At 35.4% G+C, this 22,327-nt stretch overlaps 1 protein-coding gene and 1 long non-coding RNA gene across 11 annotated transcripts; one reads left to right on the top strand and one right to left on the bottom strand.

Moving 5' to 3' along the window:
- The first annotated feature begins 36 nt into the window (after positions 1 to 36).
- Positions 37 to 22,088, top strand: LOC142173329 (uncharacterized). Of its 9 annotated transcripts, XR_012703086.1 has the most exons (16): positions 37 to 417; positions 1,463 to 1,563; positions 2,024 to 2,282; positions 8,882 to 9,049; positions 9,166 to 9,280; positions 9,384 to 9,452; positions 10,556 to 10,596; positions 11,024 to 11,064; positions 11,150 to 11,314; positions 11,446 to 12,050; positions 12,558 to 12,688; positions 14,398 to 14,453; positions 16,970 to 17,200; positions 18,021 to 18,112; positions 20,642 to 20,710; positions 21,899 to 22,088. It is a non-coding gene; the product is annotated as an uncharacterized LOC142173329 (long non-coding RNA). The 9 variants fall into 9 exon arrangements; XR_012703083.1 differs by lacking the exons at positions 16,970 to 17,200; positions 18,021 to 18,112; positions 20,642 to 20,710; positions 21,899 to 22,088 and adding an exon at positions 8,433 to 8,566 and having other exon boundaries at positions 40 to 417; positions 2,024 to 2,126; positions 14,398 to 14,957; XR_012703085.1 differs by lacking the exons at positions 16,970 to 17,200; positions 18,021 to 18,112; positions 20,642 to 20,710; positions 21,899 to 22,088 and adding an exon at positions 14,964 to 15,572 and having other exon boundaries at positions 41 to 417.
- LOC107778286 (myosin-12) lies at positions 1,151 to 14,378 on the bottom strand. 2 transcript variants are annotated; one of them, XM_075238870.1, is made up of 40 exons: positions 13,642 to 14,378; positions 13,429 to 13,557; positions 12,786 to 12,929; positions 12,549 to 12,694; positions 12,300 to 12,456; positions 12,151 to 12,209; positions 11,888 to 12,047; positions 11,653 to 11,802; positions 11,430 to 11,566; positions 11,197 to 11,343; positions 9,881 to 9,982; positions 9,741 to 9,798; positions 9,543 to 9,644; positions 9,419 to 9,456; positions 9,134 to 9,260; positions 8,888 to 9,058; positions 8,666 to 8,797; positions 8,447 to 8,553; positions 8,119 to 8,179; positions 7,819 to 7,996; positions 7,325 to 7,530; positions 6,923 to 7,042; positions 6,711 to 6,809; positions 6,182 to 6,397; positions 5,627 to 5,766; positions 5,407 to 5,508; positions 4,908 to 5,016; positions 4,733 to 4,819; positions 4,582 to 4,638; positions 4,307 to 4,477; positions 4,041 to 4,196; positions 3,762 to 3,971; positions 3,532 to 3,681; positions 3,372 to 3,442; positions 3,177 to 3,276; positions 3,044 to 3,100; positions 2,905 to 2,961; positions 2,567 to 2,647; positions 1,636 to 1,718; positions 1,151 to 1,568 (listed from the first exon to the last, which is right to left on the bottom strand). In XM_075238870.1, the coding sequence occupies exons 1-40, from the start codon at positions 13,642 to 13,644 to the stop codon at positions 1,436 to 1,438; spliced, it is 4,713 nt and encodes a 1,570-aa protein (XP_075094971.1). In that variant the 5' UTR covers positions 13,645 to 14,378; the 3' UTR covers positions 1,151 to 1,435. The 2 variants fall into 2 exon arrangements, with proteins under 2 accessions (XP_075094971.1, XP_075094972.1); XM_075238871.1 differs by having other exon boundaries at positions 3,762 to 3,968.
- Positions 22,089 to 22,327: the final 239 nt, after the last annotated feature.

Raw genomic sequence — 22,327 nt, 5'->3', positions numbered from 1 at the left:
TTTAAAATACATTACAAAAGTTCAAGAATTGGGGATTTACTACTGGATACATAATGTAAAAATCAATTTAAAATCCTAGACCTGCCTCGGTACAACATAGGAGTATACCATAATTTTCCGCAAACCCATGTCAAACTGCAACTTAGCTTATCAAAGCGTAACGATCATGGCACAATACGTGATTGGTCTTGAAGTCTTGATCAAGTAGAGAAGGAGAATGGAGCTTCGTTGGTACCGAAAAGGAGAAATTAGGAATTTGAACATCTACAAACTCAACTTAGTCCACAGCAAAATTGAACGGGAATCCATACTTGCCCATGTAAGCTTAAAACTCTAGGTCTATTCATTAGTTCGGATGATCCAATGGCTTCAACAATTTCCTCTGGAATCAATTACTGGCAGCAACAAGTTTTAATGGTAACTTTCTTCTGATATATAAAAAGCATTTTGTTGAGAGCTGATTTAAATGTTTCAAACGCACATCACTCCAATTTACTTCATTTCCATTGCTTTTTTTTTTGTCTGTGTGTGTATTGTGCGTGTACTGTTGGTAATCCATAACCCTTTCACTGTAGGGCTAGTAAGCATAGAGTTTCTAGTCGAACCCGCCCAACTCAAATACCCAACTAAGAAGAACCGAACATAACAGACATATCTATTGGTTACTCAATTTTAGCCCTGCTTACACCATGGAATGGCCCCAATAAGTTGCACCTAGCAGGAATCTTATTTCTTTGTCTCATGCATTAAGCACTACTATATGTGCATGTACCTGCAGTATTGTGAAAATACTGGGAACAATTTTTGACATTTCTAGCAACTTATAGTTTTTAAACTTTTAGTGCAGGTTGTTACATGAGTTATAGAAATAAACTACAATAACCCTTTGGTAGATTATGTTTGGTGTACATGAAATTGAATCTAGGAATATTTTATTTGAATTAAATGCTTTAATACCTGTGAGGATTGTTCCGATAAATCATGAATGACAGAGCACTTGTTTGATTAATTAGAATAGTTTTTATCGTTATGTGCCATAAGTTCAAATCCGCAACTGAAATTATTCATTTCTGGGCTATCTGTATAAGATGAGATTTTAGTTTGTTATGCTGTTAGTAGGAAATGAAACAGTGTATAACAATCGTAAACATAATAAGAAATCAGAGGGAAAAACCTCTTTCTTTCTATTGAAACCTTGAATATGTGTTTTCGTTTACTACACTCTTTCAACATATAATACAACAGATCTCTCACAATGCAATATTTTGTAGAATCATCGCTTGAATGAGGAAAATGAATATGAAACATGAAACCAAAAAGATTTACATTTTGAACACTCATCACTCTCTATCTAACCAATAAACAAAAGAAAGAATTCAATCAATCAAGTCCTATAACTATCCTTCTCTTTCTGTGTAAATTAAAAAGAAACTGTTCAAAACTCTTTTTCCGTTGCTTGCAGCAGGAATTGGAAATCTGATCTTTGATGAAGGAGGGGAGGTGGTTCCACATCAGACAGGTTGATATTGTGGAAGGATCGCGATATTTCTTCTATAGAGAATGGTATGCTGTAATTTGGAAGATCAGTTAGTTGAAGAATGAAAGTCAATTTATTTTGTGTGTTTAGTTAATTACCTTGAATCCACATCAAGCAAGAATGTATTATTTGGAATGCTGGTCGAGTCTTCCAATGTTAGTGCTCTCATCCTGCTAATGGCCTGAAATTCCAGAGTGTCAGCTGTGTCTATGCTAATTGTTCAAACTTTACATAACTAGATCTGCTGAACAAAGAAACAGTTTTTTCACAAATATCCATCCAAGGCCTACTCAGTGTAGGTTCAGAGTTGCTTTTGTGTGTTTTTTAAAACCTTTTGTTAACAGAATCAATAAGACTATTTACTTAGAAGAGGAAAAGAAATGGTTAAGAAGAAAATTAATTTCGACATCAGTTTCTTTCGTTGTCATTGTCAATTTTTTTAAGGGTAAAGCCGTAAAGAATCTAACTATATGATCTTTTCGCTAGGGAGCTATGATGGAAATCTTTTGCAACACTTAGAGAATCCTGTGCTGTCCACGGCCTTTGGGTGTTTCTTTTACATTAAAGTTGTTGTGGAACATAAAGGAGGGTAAGCTGTTTCACTTTTTGACATGAGAATAACACGAGTGCTTCAGTAAAAAGCTTTTTCTGGTGTATGTGTGAAACTGCATAGCACACTTGGCTTCTCTGTTGAAGCAGGTTGGACTTCTTCCCACCAGAGCTTGGACACACTTTAAGAAGATTGGTGGGCTGTTTTTATTTGGTGTTTGTTTTGTCTATCTTTTCCTTTTGGGTACATCTTGTCTTTTAGCTCTTTACTAATAGATTGTTTTCATATAATAAGAGAAGAAGCCCAATGCATGCAATAATTTTTAGTTTTTACTTTTACATGATAATATATGCATGTGTTGCATTATCAGCTATTTGCGAACCATCGATGTCAAACTGGGAGAACCTTGAATAACTTCTTTACCAACTCTGATGGAAGGATAGAGTACCTCTAATAACACACTGAACAAGAGTGCTTACCTCTGGAGATAAACCATGGGTTCCATATTTGTCGTCCCAGAACATAGTTCCAATCCGATATATTTGTGCAATGCTCAACATCTAAGAGAAAAGAGGGGGAAAAAAGCAATAGGATATAAATTTCAGTTCTCGGTTCTGAGTTCTAATCATAGCTAGAATTTGTTTATTACAAAAATGATATCTATAATCCTCTGTGACTAACTGCTAACATCATTGTCATTTGACCTCTTAGTTTGAAATGAAAAGAGAGTTCTTTTTCTATTTTGAAAAGTCAAACGAAAAAATAGTTAGGAGGAAGTTGGGGGAATTTGATTGTTTTTAGCACAGAGCTTAATTACCGGGCAGAGGTCACTCGTGATCTCATCCAATGCCTTTTGAGATTTTTGATGCAACACCTGTGAGGTTGAGGCATGATAATATAAGTACTCAGCTATGAAGTAATCTGCTTACAGAAGGATGATGTGGACAATAGCATACCAGAAATCCTACAGCTTGCGTTATGTGTTGAAGTTCATCCCACGAAGATCCAACATACTGTTTCATGAGAAGGAATTAAAACATTATTTCTTGTTTTCGAACACCAGATTACCACTGTGAACAACTTGTTTACCTGCTCTGTTGCTTTAGAACACCAACTTTCCAGTTCTTGCAGACCTGCCTTCAGATATTCCCCATTGCTAAATGAGCAGCACTCACGGCGAAGCAACAAGCTGAAAAGTTTTCATATTTCTGACATCAGGTCTGAGGTCATTTAGGTTACTTCTGAAGTGAAACACAGTTGTTAATTGGAATAAGAGATGAATACCTGTTGAAAAGCTGGACATTTATGTATGAGAACACCTGACTGAATATTTTCCTTGTAATTGTGGAAGGGACCTGAAAACACAGATCCCACTCATGAAAACTGGAGATATCTCCTGACATAAAATTAAGGAAAGCTGATAACAAGATATTACTTCACTTACATTATTTTCTGATAGTATTGTCAATGTACTGTCTAGGCTATTCACAATGTTTTGCCAGTGTATGATGGATGCCTGTTGTTTCGCGATGATGTTTGAGTGTATACTTCTAGATGTCCCTTTTAAAGGTCTTACCCTTGCAGATCTTGGTGCCTGTCAATTTATTTTATAATTTAGCTTGAGCTGCTGCAAAATTATAGACAAGGGATTATAGCACTAAAAGTGGTGCTTACATGTATGCACTGGTTAAGGAATGGACTTATTTCTTTCTTTAAGTTGTCACGGATCATTCCATAAATTTTCTCAACGCATGCAGTTAGGTGTTGCTTAAATAATAAGGCTGGGTATTTAGCTTCAATCCTTGTTCGGACATTTGGGCTTCCCTCAATTCCGCTGTAGCCACTGGAAATTGCCATGCTTAATGAAGTTGAGCGAAAACCCTGCTGTTGACCCTTGATATGTCAATGTAAACATGTTCATACATGTTGAAAGCTTATATTATGAATGTTTACCTGTGCCATTCTGCCAAACAATGTGGTAGGTGAGCTGCGATTGCGATATGGGGACCTAGTAGGCACATTACCAGCTTTAATTGTGGTTTGCAAAAGGAACAACAGAGTTGAAGATGTTGACAGCCAGTAGGCTAGATCACCAGTGTTATCCTGATCCTACAATGAAATGTCAATAAATTATTGTCAAATGGTTGTCTAAGTAGCTTTAGATTCAATCTTTCATTAGGACCATTCCTAGTCAACAATGGATCATAGTGCAATTTCACCTCTATAGATAATCGGATGGTATGAATAATCCTATCAAATATATTTGTTTTTTCTGCTTCGAAGGATCTCCACTGCAGAAGTGCTTTGTATAGGGTGCATGCAGCTACTGGTCTTCCCTTGTCAAATTGCTTGTCTTCCGCGAGGCACTTTATCAGTATATCATGGTTTTCCTGATTATTGAGAAATGAAAACAGAAATAATCAGCAATGACTACAAAACCATCAAAATATTATCTATCAGATCCACTTGTAAAGTTCAAATTTCTACTACTTACCTGCTGCCTATCTGTCAAGGATCTTTGCTTAGTTAAAGAGATGGGAGGGGAAGAATCCTGCAGGAAGAATTTAGGTATCATTTAGAATTAGCAATTTGCTGATTGTTGTGATCCTTATTGCATTGCAGTTATTAGTGAGAAGCTTATATACCTTAGATATTTGTTTTTCCACTTTTATTTCTTCATGCACTTCCACAGTTTGATGTCCATTATCAGCTGGATATATGTTATCAACGGTCTGAAATAATCCAGTCAGGAGTGAGTGGCATAGTAGTTCTACAAGAAACATGCTTACAGTGAAAAAAATGACTGAAATGTTAGCTTACCTCAAGCCCTTTAGGTGCCCGGTCAGAACTTACTATTTGCTCCACAACTACCCTTTGAGTGCGGAGAATCTCATTTTCTGACTCCAAGTTTTTGATCTTGTTCTTGAGTCTGATTAAGATGAAAAACCAATTCCATTTGATTTTCACATAATAAAATGTTATTATCTCTGCGAGCTAACACAAACCGAAAGCTTTCATAGGATATTGTTCCATTCTAGTGGAAATAAGTACAGATAAGTACTCTCGAAGCAATTATTTCTTCTAAAACTCACAGAAACTACATAAATTGGTCTGATCTGGGTCTATGTCCATATTTTTATACTTAAATTAAAGTTTCGATCATGTAATAAGGACTTTTTTCATTGTGCTATTAATGTAAATGTGAGCTTACGAAGCTGTCTTTAAATTATAAGGACATAAACTATCTTCTCTAGCTTTTCTTGATGCCAATTAGCAACTTTTTAGCTTGCTTAATCTATTCCTCGATATGCATCCTTACATGTCCATTTCCTCAGAGAGGGCTTCATTTGTTGGTGCTACTAAAGCCTGCTGGCGGAGAACCTGATTCTCAGATTCAAGGTTGGATAAATTCAGTTGTAATCTGCAAATAAACATTAAGAAGAAAAAGTAAGACAATAAGTTTCATACTGATGCTACTTGTATTGAATTTCAAGCTTCAGCCACTTTAACATTCTACGCAAAGAAAATAGAGGAAATACCTTTCAATGGACTCTTGGAGGTCTGAAACGCGTAGCTGGGTTTCTTCTGCCTCTCTACGTCTGGCCTGACATTCTTTTTCAACTTCATCGTAGCTCTGTTCGAAGTCCTCTACTCTCTTCTTGAGCTCTCTGATTTCTTCCTGAACATATGACAGGTAAATTGCAGTTAGGAACACACAAATTTATGATGTCTCATGTATTCTGCTGCAGACAGTGCAGTGTTTCCTGTCTTAATAATGAAACTTTTCTTTTTCTTTTTTAAGTCTAGATAATCGTCATACCTCAAACAAATTCTTTTATCCCTTTACTTTTTATTGATTACATTGATTTCAGGATTTTCCTTTTATGTTCAATTACCTGAAATATCATAGTGAAACTTTTCTTCGTATCAAACCCCCTTTCTTTGGGGAGGTGGTTATTCACTAAGTTTTGACATTTTTTTTTATCATACTTGCATTCTTTTTCCTGAAACAAACTCCAAAGGTTTTGGAACACTGAAGGCCAGATGCCGTACCAATTATTGTAAAGGCACAGAATTTTATTTCCTGATTTTACCTCGAGTTTGTTGTTTTCCTCTGTCAACTTCTCCACTTTGGTGTTGTCAATCACTGGCACTTCCTTGATAACTGGAGGAGCTTGTTCAATGGCTATCTTTGCTGCTTCTTTCTCATGAATGATTGCATCATGGGCTTCGTCTAGTTGTGTTTGCATTTCTTGTAAGGCTTTTTGCAATTTTGAAATTTCTTGCCCCTTTGCTTCTTCGAGATCAATCTGGAGAAACACAATATTTTCTTTCTTACCATTATTATGACATAAAAGAATTCACTGTTTACCGATAGCATAAGAAAATCTAATTGCCATAAATCTACATTTCTTCGTAAGTGAAAATTCTCTAGCATTCCCAAGTGTTAGTGCAATCCAAAATGTTCATTTTAGGCATTCGTGTACGTATATTCTGGTTGACTGTGAAGCAATAATGATGTTTTCTTGGGCCTTCGCTATGTCGCTCTATAGAACTCCACTTGGAGTACTTTAGGCTGTTATGCTGTTTCCTTTTAGAGCAAAGCAAATTGATTGTACATACCCTCAAGTGTTTTTCAAAGTCTAATCGCCACGTTAACTCCTCGACACGCTTTTCCAGTTTATCCTTCGCTTCTTTAAGTGCCCCTGTATCTCTTGCAGCCTGCACTTGGACAAGATTTTCAATGCCAGTTAACATATAGCAGAGCTACTGACACTTCAATGGATTTGAATAAGCAGTAATGCCAATGCTTTCACTAAACAAGAAACACTCACCATCCTCAATTTTCGAAGCTCCTTCTTCGCCAACCTGCCTCTCCAGAGACATTGAAGTGAAAGACTTGCTTTTTTCTTCTGTTTATAAGTTGAAAAGGCATGGAATCCTCTCCATTGAGTCTGCAAAAAAGACAAAAGTAAGAAAATAAGGTGATACTATTTGTTCATAATCAGTCTTACAGTCGATCCGAGGTAATAAGATTGGTCTTAACTTCTGATTTTCTTCATATTAGCGCTCAATTTATTTCCAGAAGGTTAATTTCAGGAAGCAAATACTGACAGTACAAAATTGACTTGGTCCCTCTTTAAATGTGGTTTTCTTATTCTGTTTACCTTGAAATAAAGTTTGTCAGCTGACTGAACTTAGGATTGAAAGTCACTTTTGTGGTGCAAACTATTTACCTGAACTATTTTAGCTGCTTTATTTCTCCTCCTCTGCCTATATTCATTTCGTGCTGCCATTGCTCTCATCCCTGTTTGAATGACTACAGCTGCTGCCTGCAATTCCTTGTAAGATTTTCTTGCTGAATGAGAACGCACGTGTTTCTGTATGCGGATTGAAGCAGCCTCCCTTCTCATTTGTTCATACAGCACTCTGGCAAGTTTTGCTGAGTAGGTAGAACAGAGAAGTTTTCTCAAAGTCGCAACCAGAACACTATGTAAAAAATGGGAAAACTAATGTAGCATTGTGTAGATTAACATGTTTGTAATATCAATGTTAAGAAAAATAGTTGGAACCCTACTTTAGGAAAAATCAGAATATGCCAAACTAGAATATGTCAAATCAGCATGTATGCAAAGAACTAAAGCCAATCTTGAGGTTCAGTGTTATGCTGAAACTTTTGATTTTAACCATAAATTGGTGGTCATTGTTGTATCAATGGTGTACAAGTTACCTCTCCAAAGTTTCTGGAAATGAATAGTAGCTCTTCTTAGGGCTGTGAACTCTTTTCGTGTAAGATGTGTTCGAATTTGCCTCTGAATGCGCCTTGCAGCATGAGCTAGAACTTCAGTTCTTCTGGCATCTAATTCAGCCATCTGCCCGGCTCTGAGAAAAACTTTGGTTTTCCCGATCTGAATAAAGTACATAGAAGACTCTTAGTCATGAACAAAACCATGGAAAGATGCAATTTTATGTCCAGTTGTATGGCAACAGTCTAGTTTTTTTTTCTTTTTCTTTTGTCTAGATTTAGTACCTGATAACCCTTTAAGCCCATCCTATCACAAATTGCAATGCATGCTGACTTCTCATCACATCTGCTTCAATGAAAGGGGATTAGCATGTGATTTATCAGTATGTTGATGCTATTCATGGACATACAATAAAGGTTTATGATTCTAAAGAAGTATGTTTGATGCAAATATGGTATTGACTACTACTAGTGTATAATATATTTCCCATGAAACATTAGCTCATTTTGCATTTTACTCATCGCTGCTCCCTGCCTCAATCTTTCAGTATTCATTTCTTCCTGAAAAGGATTTAAGATGTGAAACCATGTTGCAACAGATTGTGATATATACCCGTCAAGAACATCTGGAGCTAACATTCCAAAGCGGTCAAGGAACTCATCAAATACTCTTTTTGTTGGATATCCTGCACAACTTATCCTGATCGCCTCTAAAACACCCTGTTCACAAAAGGTTTGTGAGAGAGAGAGAGAGCTATGAAGAATCACATATTTTCTTGATCGAGAGGAGAAAATGAAAGCACCAAAAAGGATATGGAAGAGTTTAACTTACCCCACATCTTAATTGGTTTAATACATTCATGTTCTCAAATATTCCTGGCTTTAGAACTGTATTGGGCTTTACACATCTGATGTAATGCGGCTCTGTAGTGCTCAAGGTCTCCATTAAAGATTGCAATTGTTGCTGTACATTGAAGTTTGGTTTGAAAATAAATCAGGTTCATAGGATTTTCTTAAGTAAATATACTTACTTCTGTCCTGTTGATAGGCTTACCTTAAACCGCGTGCCGATGGAAGAGAACTTGGACTGCTTGGACGATTCTTCAGGCAATGGAGGGAAGAGTTTTGCTACGAAAAAGCACTTAGAGTCCATCAGAAGAGCTTGAAATTCTGCTATCACATAGTCCTTGTTTTTGTCAAGGAAGTGATCTGCCTGGTAAGTAACCTGTTTGATCCAAGAATTAAGATGACCAAGATTTTTTGACTGACAATTGAATGACGAAATATCAAGTTTACATACATCACCAGCGTAATGATTGATTGTAAATGCAGTACGAGCAAGTTTTGGCTTGCTAAACCGCTTATGGGCTTTGTACGTCTGGTACATCTTTTGGGCAAATGTTTCATGAGTTGATTTTGGGAACATACTGTGCAAGAAATAAATTGAGTTATATCTTCTCCTTTAGTCATTATTCATAATTCAGGAAAAAAAGTTATACACTGTGTTTTGAGAATTTAATGACTGTGTCTAGCAAATTTTACTTTTACAGGTAGTTATGGTGTTGAAAAGAGGAAGTTTGCTTACCAAGCTTCATCAAGAAGAGCAATAATGCCTCCAGGTTTCTGCACATATGATGCAAAATTATCTAAGTTTTGCTTGTTGAATTAAAATGAAGTGACAAAAATGTCTGTTGTCAGAATGAGGGTACCTTCTCAATAAGATCTAAAACATCTTGGTTATCTACAAACTCCACATAACTCCAGTTGATTTCTTCTGTCGTATAATCTTCTTGTTCCATCTTGAATACGTGCTGTAAAAACAGTGTTTCTTTTTAATTTTTCTACTTTTCTAAATGGGACTGAAAAATTAAGGCACTGAAGAGTGAATAAAGGTTCTCATGCTTTACCTGGTTAAAGTGCTGCTGCAACTTCTCATTTGTTAGGTTGATGCAGAATTGCTCAAAACTGAGGTAAAGCATGTAACGAGCTGTTAATTTTGAGGTAAAGATTTTATATACTCAAAATTCGCAAAAACATGTATCCAAACCTGTTGATTTTGAAGCTCTCAAAGCCATATATATCAAGGACGCCAATTATGCTTTTTGCATCAGGATCTTGTCCAATTGAACTGTTTATCTTGTCCACAAGCCTGCCACGTAGAAGCTGTCAAAAGGATTTTATTTTGAATGTTGTTTTTTGTGTAGTTGAATCTAGTCTTATGCTGGATAATGCTAATCAACTCGAATATGTCCTTTTTAGACTAATATGATACTGACTCTCCGTAGCAAGCAGCTATCATTCGTCTAGAGATTGACTATCTGCAGGTCAACAGGGTACAAAGGACTACATTTGGTTGGTTTCAAAATGTGAAACTAAAATCGGAAACCAGGCTTGGAACATATATAACATCTTCAATCTCAATAAACAATTTCAGCTAGAAAATTCTCCATGATCTTTAAGTCCTGTTTGATCACTCTTCTACTCTTTGAATCTCTTCTGTTCATTATGAGAAGCCCCAGTTATTTATTACTCCAGTTTATAATCAGAATTAAAGTGACAAGAATTTAGAATTTTAGTATTTTGGTATAATTATGTATCTTTTGTGGCATCTATGATCATTTAGAGCTTCATTAAGAAGAAGTTGCAACATATATGAAGTCACAGTCCAGTGCAGCAAATGATACTGTCTATCAGATAACTGGTTATTCTTTTTTTTTTTCAGCAATGCACTTGTAACTTTTGCTCTCCCTGGCTGTTAATGCTGTAAGTCTCCAATCATTGACTATCTGCATGTCAACAGGGTACAAAGGACTACATTTGGTTGGTTTCAAAATGTGAAACTAAAATCGGAAACCAGGCTTGGAACATATATAACATCTTCAATCTCAATAAACAATTTCAGCTAGAAAATTCTCCATGATCTTTAAGTCCTGTTTGATCACTCTTCTACTCTTTGAATCTCTTATGTTCATTATGAGAAGCCCCAGTTATTTATTACTCCAGTTTATAATCAGAATTAAAGTGACAAGAATTTAGAATTTTAGTATTTTGGTATAATTATGTATCTTTTGTGGCATCTATGATCATTTAGAGCTTCATTAAGAAGAAGTTGCAACATATATGAAGTCACAGTCCAGTGCAGCAAATGATACTGTCTATCAGATAACTGGTTATTCTTTTTTTTTTTCAGCAATGCACTTGTAACTTTTGCTCTCCCTAGCTGTTAATGCTGTAAGTCTCCAATCATTTTCAGTCGAGAAAGTAATCTTTTGCTTTGTAAGTATTAAGATTCCCCTCTCATGAGACAGTTTTGCAGCCAGGGAGAGGCTTAATCTGGGATCCACATTCTATATATTTGCTTACCAGTCGAACAATCTGGAGTATACAGTCTTTGCCAGGGCATCCCTGCTTGTGGTTGCAGCTGCTGGATCCAGTAGTTTTGTGATGTTTCCATCAGGAGTTACAATGACACGCTTACAAAGTGAGTCTTCTAGTGCCTTCTCGTCACACCTGTGCACATGTTTATTAATTGAAAGTATAAGTGCCTTGAGTTCTGAGTTGAGGTAAATCCAATGTATATTCCTCCTAGTTCTTACATGAATAGCTCTGCAGCTGTCTTCAGATGAAAAAGTGACTTGTCATCTTTTAGTTTGGAGGAATCAAACTCCTTTCCTTTCACAAAGTTGATGTTTCCAAGATGGAGTATTGCAGCTACAACACGGAATATAGCTTCCTACAGAAATGATGAGTAATTGTTTTAGATATATTCTTGGTGCATAATGGGATTTTTCCAATTGCTTCTGTGTTCGGGGCACACACCTGCTCCTCTGGACCGATTCCAACAACATCCATAGCATTTCTGGTTTCAAGATACTCCCGTGCATCGTCAACGTTTGCAACTTCGTAACAGTTAGTTTGGTTTAGATAATGAAATGATCTTGGATCTCCAAGTTTGTATCTTTTCACATCCTGTAAAAGATTCCGTAGATCATCTAGATGGCAGCTCAATATCATATGTGAAGAATTTGCAAATGGGTTGTCCTATGGAACTCACCTCTGGTGGTGCAGCACAAAGCATGTAAAAACAATGGTAGTTTCTCTCTGGGTCTGAGACTTGGCAAACACGTGACCGTTCAAGAAGATATGTCCTAACTGCAGCCCCAGAGATCTTTCCATGCTTATCGAATTGAATTTCAACAAATTTACCAAAACGACTGGTACGACGACTCAGTTGTGTCAATTTCTTGTAAGGGAAAAATATGAAAAGAAAACCAAAATATGATAGTGATAAACCTTTGATGTCATTTTTTGGTTTACCTGGAATTGTTGTTCTTCACAGTCTTTGCGTTTCCAAATGCTTCTAAAACTGGGTTGGACTGGAAAAGCAGAACTATGAATTTGCATTGAACTCTAGTAGTAGATCATTCAAGTATAATAAGTAGTATTAAATAGTAATTAGTGCCCACCTCCAAAACTTGTTGCTCGACTGTTCTTCCTTCAGTTCCAGAGCGCCCACCCATGAATGCGAGATACCTCATTAACATTTTCGTTGTCTCAGTTTTGCCAGCTCCACTCTCTCCACTGACCAAGATAGATTGGCTCCCGTGTTCATTTATCAATGCCCTGATATGTGCAGTTTAAACTTGTTTGATTAGGCATGTCATCCGTTTAATGTGTGGTATAACCTAATAATTTCAATTGAACTTCTGATTTACCTATAACAGGCATCTGCCACTGCAAAAAGATGTGGACTTAGCTCTCCAAATGGGGCTCCCTTGTATTGCTGCATCATATGGATATCATACAGATGTGGAAGTCTCCGAAATGGATTCACCGCAATTAGGATATTTCCCGTGTAAGTCTGCGAAATTGGGATATTTTTACATCAATAAGACTTGCTTTCTGCAGCTACTCTTCGTGAAGTTGACGATTGACTGAAAAGTATGACTTACATATATCTCATTTAGAGCATACCGACAGGCAAGGTTATTCAGAACCCCAGGCTCATGTAGGTAAGCTAACTTGGTCATGTCATCAACCCCAGCTGGTGGTGCTTCGGTGTCCTTTGGGTATATGCTAGAAATAGGAGCAACTGTCTGGAGCAGAAAGTAGTGTTATGGCTTAATATAAATAAATTTTGGCTGTTCACATGTTAAGAACATTAGTTTGTAGAAATTATGTTTATTGCATCCTAAAAATATCAACAGAGCACATTTGTAAATGTTCATGGTAGAGTATACCTATCATGAAAATCAATAATAGTTCAATTTAAGGTAAAAGGAAAAGCTGCACAAACTGTCCTACAGGTATATTGATGTTTTATATCTGATTGATTATATTAAACTATTATCGTCCGATTTGTTCCATGACCGATCCCATTTGCTTGGAACTTCTGTTCCAGACTATGTGCTTCAATAAGCTTATAAAAGCTAATAAGCTCCTAATTTTCATATAATATGCACTATGACTCTGATTAGGCACTGTAATATTGTTCAGACAGCATTTTTTGCAATCATAATATATTCTCTGAAAGATGCTACCAATATCAAATTTCTGTGAGATTCTGAACTTATTGATTAGAGTAAGGCTGCTTACCTTCTTCCCATTAGTTGTGACTACTGTAGCATTTGACCCCTTAATTTCTGTAACTTCTCCATCAATCCAAGCATCATCAGGATCCTCAATCCACACTTGGGATCCAACTATGATGTTTACAGGAGTTCCCTGAATCACAAAAGATAAAATTCAATATTTCCTACATCAATTGAAACAGAAGAACATAAAATATTGATCATAAAGAAGTCTTACCATGGCAGTACTTGAGACTATCTGATCATGGAACTCAAAAGAGAATTGTAATAAGAGACTGATGAATTGGTATATTGAGGGGAAAAGGAAGAAGGGGAGAGAAATGAATTTGATGGAGAATGTGGTGTTCTTAAGGAAATGATGAATGGATGAATGTAGAAACAGAAAAGTAAGAAAAGAATGTTGAAAAAGAATGTTTCAAAGGCAGGCTAAAAGCAGAGGTAATGAAGATGGTGGTAACTCAAAAGTTAAAGGCAGAGCAGTCACCCCCTTCCCCACATCATGTCACCTTTGATCCTACCAAGTCCACATAGGATGCTGACTTGGCACCTATACAGCTTTGAGATACAGAAACTTCTGCTACTTTTGGGTTGCTATTTGTACAAATACATTGCTTAAATTTACAGGCAAAATCATTTTCAAATTGATACCTTAATAAAATAGATCATAGTTTTTGTTTAAAGATTTTATTCTCTATCTATAACTTGTGCTATGCACTGAAAAGCCAGGGTGTTTGTCATGATGCTGTGCATTACCAAAGAGGTGTGGGTTGGACCAGGTCTGATTAATGTATAGTTAATATGTGAGTGAAGGCAGTGTCTTTTTGCATAATTGTTGGCTTTACTTTCTCTTAAATCAATGGGGGGTTAAAGATGATTAGATCTAAATTCACTACAGAAATGCCCCACTTAATGCCCTTGCTACCCCATCTTAACTGGGCTACTTTCACCTGTTCTCTTCTCTCCTTTTTTTCAGGTTAACTTTTTCACCACCTGGGATTTCTGTCAAATTCAGCACCAGGCTGCAGGCAGGTATTACTATGTTAAAGACTTTTAAGATTCTCCCAGAATTCTTGATAATATTTTAAGAATTTAAGTTGTGTTCAAATTGTGGACTTTCACAGAGTTACACAAATTCTTGACAATGTTACATGAACTTGTAATTTGCATTTCCACAAGACTGGCCACACTCTGATTTTCTTCTCCCATTTTGATCTACTATTGATTTCAAGATTTTCCAAAAGTTTCCAGAATTTTTGCAGTGATTTTGGCTTTTAGAATAGGGAAAGGATTTGAAATGGGGAATTCTTGAAATGCCAGTCATACTGAAAGGGGTCAATGAGGGGATCAAAAAGTAAAGCATGGGGATTGTAGGTGTAGAAATGAGATGTACAGAACTTAAAAAGCTAGCTGCCAGTGGAACACCTGGAAACTAACTGGATTTAACTTACATAATCTGACTTCTGTAAAACATTTTAACATGTTGTAACACTATCTTGCTTTAGGTTACTAATTTCACTTTTTATGAATAATTATCCGTAGTTATCATTTACGTGACCTGCGAATGTAACGAAAAAACTCAAATGGATGGGGTCCCTTACATTTTGCCTTGTTCAAGTTGCTCGCAATACCACCAATCTTTTGGACTGACTAGTCATATGGGGGAGGCTAAAGATTATGAATGGGAAATCTATTTCCTTTCATTTAGGGCGGTGGGGATGGAGATTTGTGAGCCCTTTTGGAGTTGAAATCTTTTCTCAAGTGTCCAATTCATGGGAATAAAAGGTTGGCATGGTGGGTCCCTTTCTTAGCCTTTCCAGCCAAGCTTTCTTCATTCTCTCTTTCTTTATTAGTGGAAAAAGTGCAAGATTTTGTTAAAGAATTGGCATTAGTACCTTTCATATTTCTTTAACTATTTTTCTTTTGTATTAAATTGACTAATAATGACTTATTAAAGTAGATTATTAGGGTGTGATCTGGATTTTAAAATAGTGGGAAAACTAGAATGCTTATGGAATCTTTGCCGCCCTGTGGACAGTTCTTAATTCGTAGGCTTTTCAGTTTTCTCCTCTTTGCTATGATTATTGGCAATTGGCACAAGTTTTATTTGGTAGAGTTTGGTTCTTTACTCCCACCCCTCCATCCCATATATTTTTTACACTTACTTTTTTCACACAACTATAATAAAAATAGAAACTTCAGCAAATAATTATAAGAAAAGTTTACAATTTTGTTGTGTTGTACTACATAGCTTATATGATAATAGGCTTTGGAATAAAATTAGTTCCAAAGTTGATATATTTAAGACATCTATAGTAATAGTAATTTCTAAGTAAGAGTGCAAAATCATGTGGGAATGTGGGGCACCGAATTTTTTTGTGTGTGTAGTGTCGGCACTGATATTTCTTTTAATAGGATTTTTGATAACAATATCTGCGTAATATCTTGACAGACGGGATTTAAATAAGCCCATAGGAACAAGAAATTGATATAAATTTATGAAGGTATTAAAAACGTTTCAAAAACTAGTTTAAAAATACAAGCATTTCTTCCTTCTAAAAAAAATCGGACGTCCCGCGAAATGGATTAGTTAGAAGTAGCAGTAATATTATTTCTTTGAAAGAGAAACATCAAATTCCAACTTATAAAGATTTCCTTTTTTTCTCCAAAAAACAAAAATATAAGGGGAAAGTGTCGTAACTATGAGTCATTGACTCACCCCAGTGGCGAAGTTAGTAATTCCTCCAAGGGTGTTCAAATTTGAAAGAAGTAAAAAATATTTTTCGACAAAGGGTGCTTGATGTGTTATATACCTTTAAAACGTAATATTTTGCCTATTTACACAGTGTAATTTTTCGACGAAGGGTGGTTAATTTTTACCTATTTACAATGTAATTTTTCGACGAATGGTGGTCAATTGAACACTTCTGACCATGTGTACCCCAGCCACGAACTTTAAAAAATATAAAAGTTGAAAAAGGTGATGTCACTATTATTATCTGGGGATGGCAAAACTTAAAATTTCAATTTGACAAAAATATTCCTTAATTTTTAATAAGTCTTTGATTGTCGGATTGTTTAAATAAGTTAGAAAATTTATACCTACTTATATAAGTCTAATGTTTAGTTCTTTTCCTCTCACTCATGTACTTTCATAAGTTGACTTTATCTAAGTTTAACTGAAAACTAATTTTTGTTCCATAAAATTTTTATTCACCATGTTAGGAGCTTATTAGGAGACTACGAAAACAAGGAAATAACAATTATTTTTCTGACACGAAATATAACCACATTGCAAAATGAAATCAACGTCACAATCCAATCATATGGATTCCAGTAAAAGTAATTTTGGTACAGAAACTTAGCACAATTCAAATTTATTTTGACTTTCAAAATTGTATTTTCAAACGTCTAACTATACTTAGATGTTTGTTGATTCTAATTTTAAGAATGTGAAGAAAATGATTCTTAACATTTTAGACTTTGGCCGTTCATGTTTAATTATTTTTTAATTTAAGAATCTTAACTTGATGATTGCAATATGTTAGGTTTTGGGGTTCAAACTTCAGGCCGAAATGTGATGTTTGATTGAAGAAGGTTAACTTTTAAGTACTTTGTAAAATTTCGGTTATATTTTAAATAGCTGCCCTAAAAACGACTATTTGTGAATGCATGTGAAACATGGCTGTTTGCGTCAAAGGGACCCAAATTCCTTGCAAATTGAGTTGGTTTTGAAGTCAGAAACAAAAATAGAAATGGGCAGGAAAGATGGTACACTTGTAAGTTTAAATATAGTACTCCTACTATTGTTAAGTTAAAAAAAAAAAAGGAGTTATTTTAATCATTATTATCATTCCATCGTATCAATAAATAAAATGGATTTATTCCATCTATCCCCTCGATTTTTAACTCTGTCAAAAGAGTACAAATTCTTTCAGCACGTAATAAAAATATATATAGTGACAAATTAAGGATCATCTTGCCTTATTAACTTAAACCCCTACTAGACTTAACATAACCTGCAATTTTTAAGCTTGACAAGTTGTAAAATGACAAACTATTATTTAGGTCAAATTAAATTAACTCATCTTTGACTCTGAGCAATTTTAAACGAGTTTGAGTTATAACCCCTTCTTCGACTCAAAATCGCTTAAGTAGGCAAAACAAAACGTCCATTTAGATTTTAGTCTTAGGTTGGCCAACTAAATGGTGATGGTCTTGTACGCATTTTCTTAAAACAATGACAAAGGTAAAAGTGTTATGTAAATATTATATTATGGTAGTGGATGTCATTATCTATAACTCTTAAAAAAATTACTCCCGCTATTTTTCTCCCGTATGTAATTAACCTCCCACTACTTTTCATCATTATGGTTGTAAATTTCACACCTCCGGTCCATAACTTTCCTTTGATTTTCCTCCATGATCTCAATGATTAATACTATGTTTATGGCATCCCTTTATATTACCCAATGTCATCCTATAAATAGAGGTATTGAGAATCATGAATATTGATACATATGAGAACACTTGAAGATAAAGACAGTTCTCTTCTTTTCTTCATCTGTAATTTATTTTCTTGTTTTATATTGTTATCAGCACGAGCCTCTACTTTTATTGCCATCATCAACACAGATTGATTTTCGTTTTCTTAATCAGCATGGCTAACGGAAGTCCAAAATGATATAGAGGTATGCATGTTCATTTTGTCTATTGTCCAAAATGATATAGTTGCACAATATATTTTTCTTGAAGGAAGGTTTAAGTCGTCCCATGCATTTCTAACACATCCGTTCACCAGATTTGCATTTTTATGATTTTTTAAATCATAAGAAAATGTAGATGTCAAATCAAGATTCATAGAATATGTCCGATTAGTAAATAAACATGAAAGTCTTTAACTTTCTATCCAATAGTATACATGATATTGAATTATTTCATTTTTATAATTTGGGTATATGATTAAATAAGTTTAAAGATTTTAATGAACTCTTCAACTTCCGTTAGTAACTCACTAACTTGAAATAGGAATTGCTTTCACAATTGCAACTAGATACAACTAGTTGATAAGTCATAGGTGTGGGTACAATTTTTGAAAAAGCATTACATCATTATTTCATCCACGAATGCATTACCGACTAACTCACACAAGTGAATTTTAATGTTTGGTATCATTATGTTTTCAAATTTTATTTTTTTAAAATCCTTTTTAATGAATGTGTTGACTTTTCATTGGTCAAATATGAAATATCAAATAGATTGAATATCTTACATTAGCAGACATTTTTGGACTCGGCAAAGTTAATAAAAGTAGGAATATTTTTAAAGACTTGAGGGTGAGTCCCGGTATATTTTGGCCTATAATGTCATTTTTTGAGGGCAAGACGGTAGATTCAAGTCCCAACGCACCGTGAGAGTATGTCATGAGATTATTAATCCTGGTGCACTATGATGACACAAAAGTTGGGTTCGTGTCCCAACTAATTATAACATAACATATCTTTATATGGGTAAGACATTGAGTTCGAGTTCCAATGCATTATATTAATGATATAATGATAACTAAAAAAATAATAATGTATTTTTCATGAAAAAAATCATAAAGTTTGTCCCACTTGATTTGATCTATTCTTGAAGTGAATGTAGTAACAGTGCATAATAAGTCTTAATGAAGATAAGTGGTTGACAAATGAACGTGAATGGCGCAAAGACCAAAATAATAATAGTCATCATTATGTTAATTATAAAAAGAAGAAAAATAAAGATTCTCAAAATAATCTTTCAAAAGGTGAAGGCAATGTGTATCAATATTGTAACGACCCGACCAGTCGTTTTAAAAGCTGTAGCCATATTTTTCTATTTACTGCTCATTATGTACTTTATAACTGTTATATGACTTGTCGGGATAATTAGTTCGGGTCCGATGTAATTTTTAGAATGAATTGGAATACTTAGTTCCAAAGTTTAAAATTTAAGTTGAAAAGGTTGGATGGATGTCGACCTATGTGTAAACGACCCCGTAATAGAATTTTAATGATTCCAACAGCTCTGTATGGTGATTTTAAACTTAGGAGCGTGATCGAAATTTTATTTGAAAGTCCGTAGTTAAATTAGGCTTGAAATGGCTAAAATAGGAATTTAAGTTTGGAAGTTTGACCGGGGAGTTGACTTTTTGATATCGGAGTCGGAATCCAGTTCCGAAAATTTTCATAGCTCCATTATGTTATTTATGACTTGTGCGCGAAATTTGAGTTTAATCGGACTTGATTTGATAGGGCTCGGCATCGAATGTGAAAGTTGGAAATTCTTAAGTTTCATTAAGCTTGAATTGGGATGTGATTTGTGATTTTAGCGTTATTTGATGTGATTTGAGGATTTGACTAAGTCCGTATGATATTTTAGGACTTGTTGGTGTATTTGATTGAGGTCCCGAGGGCCTCGAGTGAGTTTCGGAAGGTTAACGGATCATTTTCGGACTTGGGAACAACTGAGGGATTTCTGGTGTCCAGCTCTGATTTCCTTCTTCGCGTTCGCGAGAGAGGTCTTGCGTTCGCGAAGAGGAAAGTTGGGCAGGCGAGAATTTTCTCTTCGCGTTCACGAAGGGTGATGGCAGTGTTCATCGCGAACGCGTGAAGGCGTTCGTGTTCGCGTAGAAGGGCGAGGCCAGGCTGGGGGATTGGGCATTAAAGTTTCGCGTTCGCGAAGGCCAAGTTTGGTAAGGCATCGCGTTCGCGAAGAGGAAAGTTGGGCAGCACATTTTTGTGCTTCGCGAACACGAGGCACTGACCGCGTTCGCGAAGAAGAGACCACTGGACAGAGAGTTTAAGCTATTTTTGATGAATTGGAGCTCGGGAAGAGGCGATTTCGGGAGATTTTTAGAGAAAATATCGGGGTAAGCGTCTTAACTCAATTTTGGTTAGATTACCCGAATCCATCACTATTTTTATCATTTAATTGGTGAATTAAATTGAAAAAGTTTGAAAACCCTCTTGGATAAATTTGATGATTTGAAGGCCGAATTGTTATCGGAATTTAGTAATTTTGGTATGGTTAGACTCGTGGTTGAATGGGCGTTCATATTTTGTAACTTTCGTTGGATTCCGAGATGTGGGCCCCACGAACATTTTTGAGTTAATTTCGGATTTATTGAAAAATATAGTATTTTCTTATGAAATTGATTCCTATAGTTTTTGTTGATTGTATCGAATTATTTTGGCTAGATTCGAGCCATTCAGAGTTGGATAATCGAGGAAAAGACCTATTGGTGGATTAAATCAGAGCAAGTCGAGGTAAGTAACTTGTCTAACCTTGTGTGGGAGAAATTTTCCCTAGGATTGGTATTTATGCGAAAATTGTAATGTGTTGAGAGTGTGTACACGGGCTAAATATAAAAGATTATATTTTTAAATTGTGTAAATCACTGTGCATATTAATTAAATTATTTTATTTTTTTATATTCTTCATCATTGATCTGATTTTTATACTTTAAATTTGCTTGATTTTTTCTGTTAATTATTTTATCTGTTTAGTTGAAACTTTATTTTTTTTATTCTGTGCATTATTTGAAGGTTGAATTTCTTTAATTTAAATATTATTAATATAAAGTATTTGATTTTTATATTTAGTACTGCGGCAACGTATTAAAAATTTTGAAATATTATTTTTGCTGAGTTATTTATTCCCGAATATTTTGTGAGATTTTTGTACTCATTATGATGGAGCCGTGAGCTCTTTATTATGGAAAATATTATTGTTGATTTATTTTGGCATGAGCCGTGAGCTCTTTATTATGGAAAATAATTTATTTTGGCATGAGCCGTAAGCTCTTTATTATGGAAAAATATTGTTGTTGATTTATTTTGGCAAGTTAAAATATTTGGGCACTTGAGATACAAATTGTGATATATTGTGATATTGATACGCATGCGGTGGTATAGGGTCTGGGTGTTGAAACGCATGCGGTGAGATAAGGGTACGCATGGCTAATAGGGGAACTACTAGAAGTCATGTGGTGTTATAAGGGTGGCTAAAACACGGGATGCTATTTCCGGAAAAATATTTTCTTTAAAATTGATTGTGAAGGCTCCCGCGGTGATATAAGAAAATGAGATATTGTGAATTTATTTATGATTTGGGACTACGAGGTGGTACCTCGAGAGTGCCCTTGTTGATATTTATTTATGGTCGCAGTTGCCTTTGATTATTGTTGTGATTTCTTAAAGTTGAAAATTTTGTTTTGTATCCGCGATGTATTATTTGCCCTTATTCTGTGTAGTTAAATGGTGACATACTATTTACCTGATTCATTTCCATTGTCATTTTATTGTTAGTATATTGTTAAACATGTCACCATGTCTTTTATTATTCCAGTAGGGCCTGGCCTGACCTCGTCACTACTCTACCGAGGTTAGGCTTGACACTTACTAGGTACCGTTGTGGTGTACTCATATTATGCTTTTGCACATCTTTTTGTGCAGATCCAGGTACTCCCTATCAGACCAGGCATCGGTGAGCTACTTGTATACAGAGATTTTGAGGTATATCTGCCAGCGTCCGCAGACTCCGGAGTCCCCTTCTATCCTTATTATGTTGTTTTCCCTATTCACATTAGACTCTGATGTATAAAGATATTCGTACTACTTCTTTAGAGCTTGTGAATTGTATTTCACCGGATTTTGAGAATTTCTTTATGTATTGAGAGGTTGAGATTTTAAAAGTTTTTAATTGTTATTTTGGTTATTCCGCATATTAATAGGCTTACCTAGTCTTAGAGACTAGGTGCCATCACGACATCCTACAGAGGGAAATTTGGAGTCGTGACAAGTTGGTATCAGAGCTCTAGGTTCATAGGTGTTATGAGTCACAAGCAGGTTTAGTAGAGTATCGCAGATCGGTACGGAGACGTC

The sequence above is a fragment of the Nicotiana tabacum genome, chromosome 19 (assembly GCF_000715075.1).
Source record: "Nicotiana tabacum cultivar K326 chromosome 19, ASM71507v2, whole genome shotgun sequence".
Lineage (NCBI taxonomy): Eukaryota > Viridiplantae > Streptophyta > Magnoliopsida > Solanales > Solanaceae > Nicotiana > Nicotiana tabacum.
Note: the sequence above shows the minus strand (reverse complement) of the source record. Positions and strands in the feature narration are given on the sequence as shown.

What these genes read in the sequence shown, in the direction of transcription:
- LOC107778286 (XM_075238870.1), bottom strand. An exon ending in TCACGAGTGACCTCTGCCCG is followed by an intron (nt 2,648 to 2,904) that starts GTAATTAAGCTC and finishes CTTTTCTCTTAG; the next exon opens with ATGTTGAGCATTGCACAAAT. An exon ending in CCCATGGTTTATCTCCAGAG is followed by an intron (nt 1,719 to 2,566) that starts GTAAGCACTCTT and finishes CTGGAATTTCAG; the next exon opens with GCCATTAGCAGGATGAGAGC.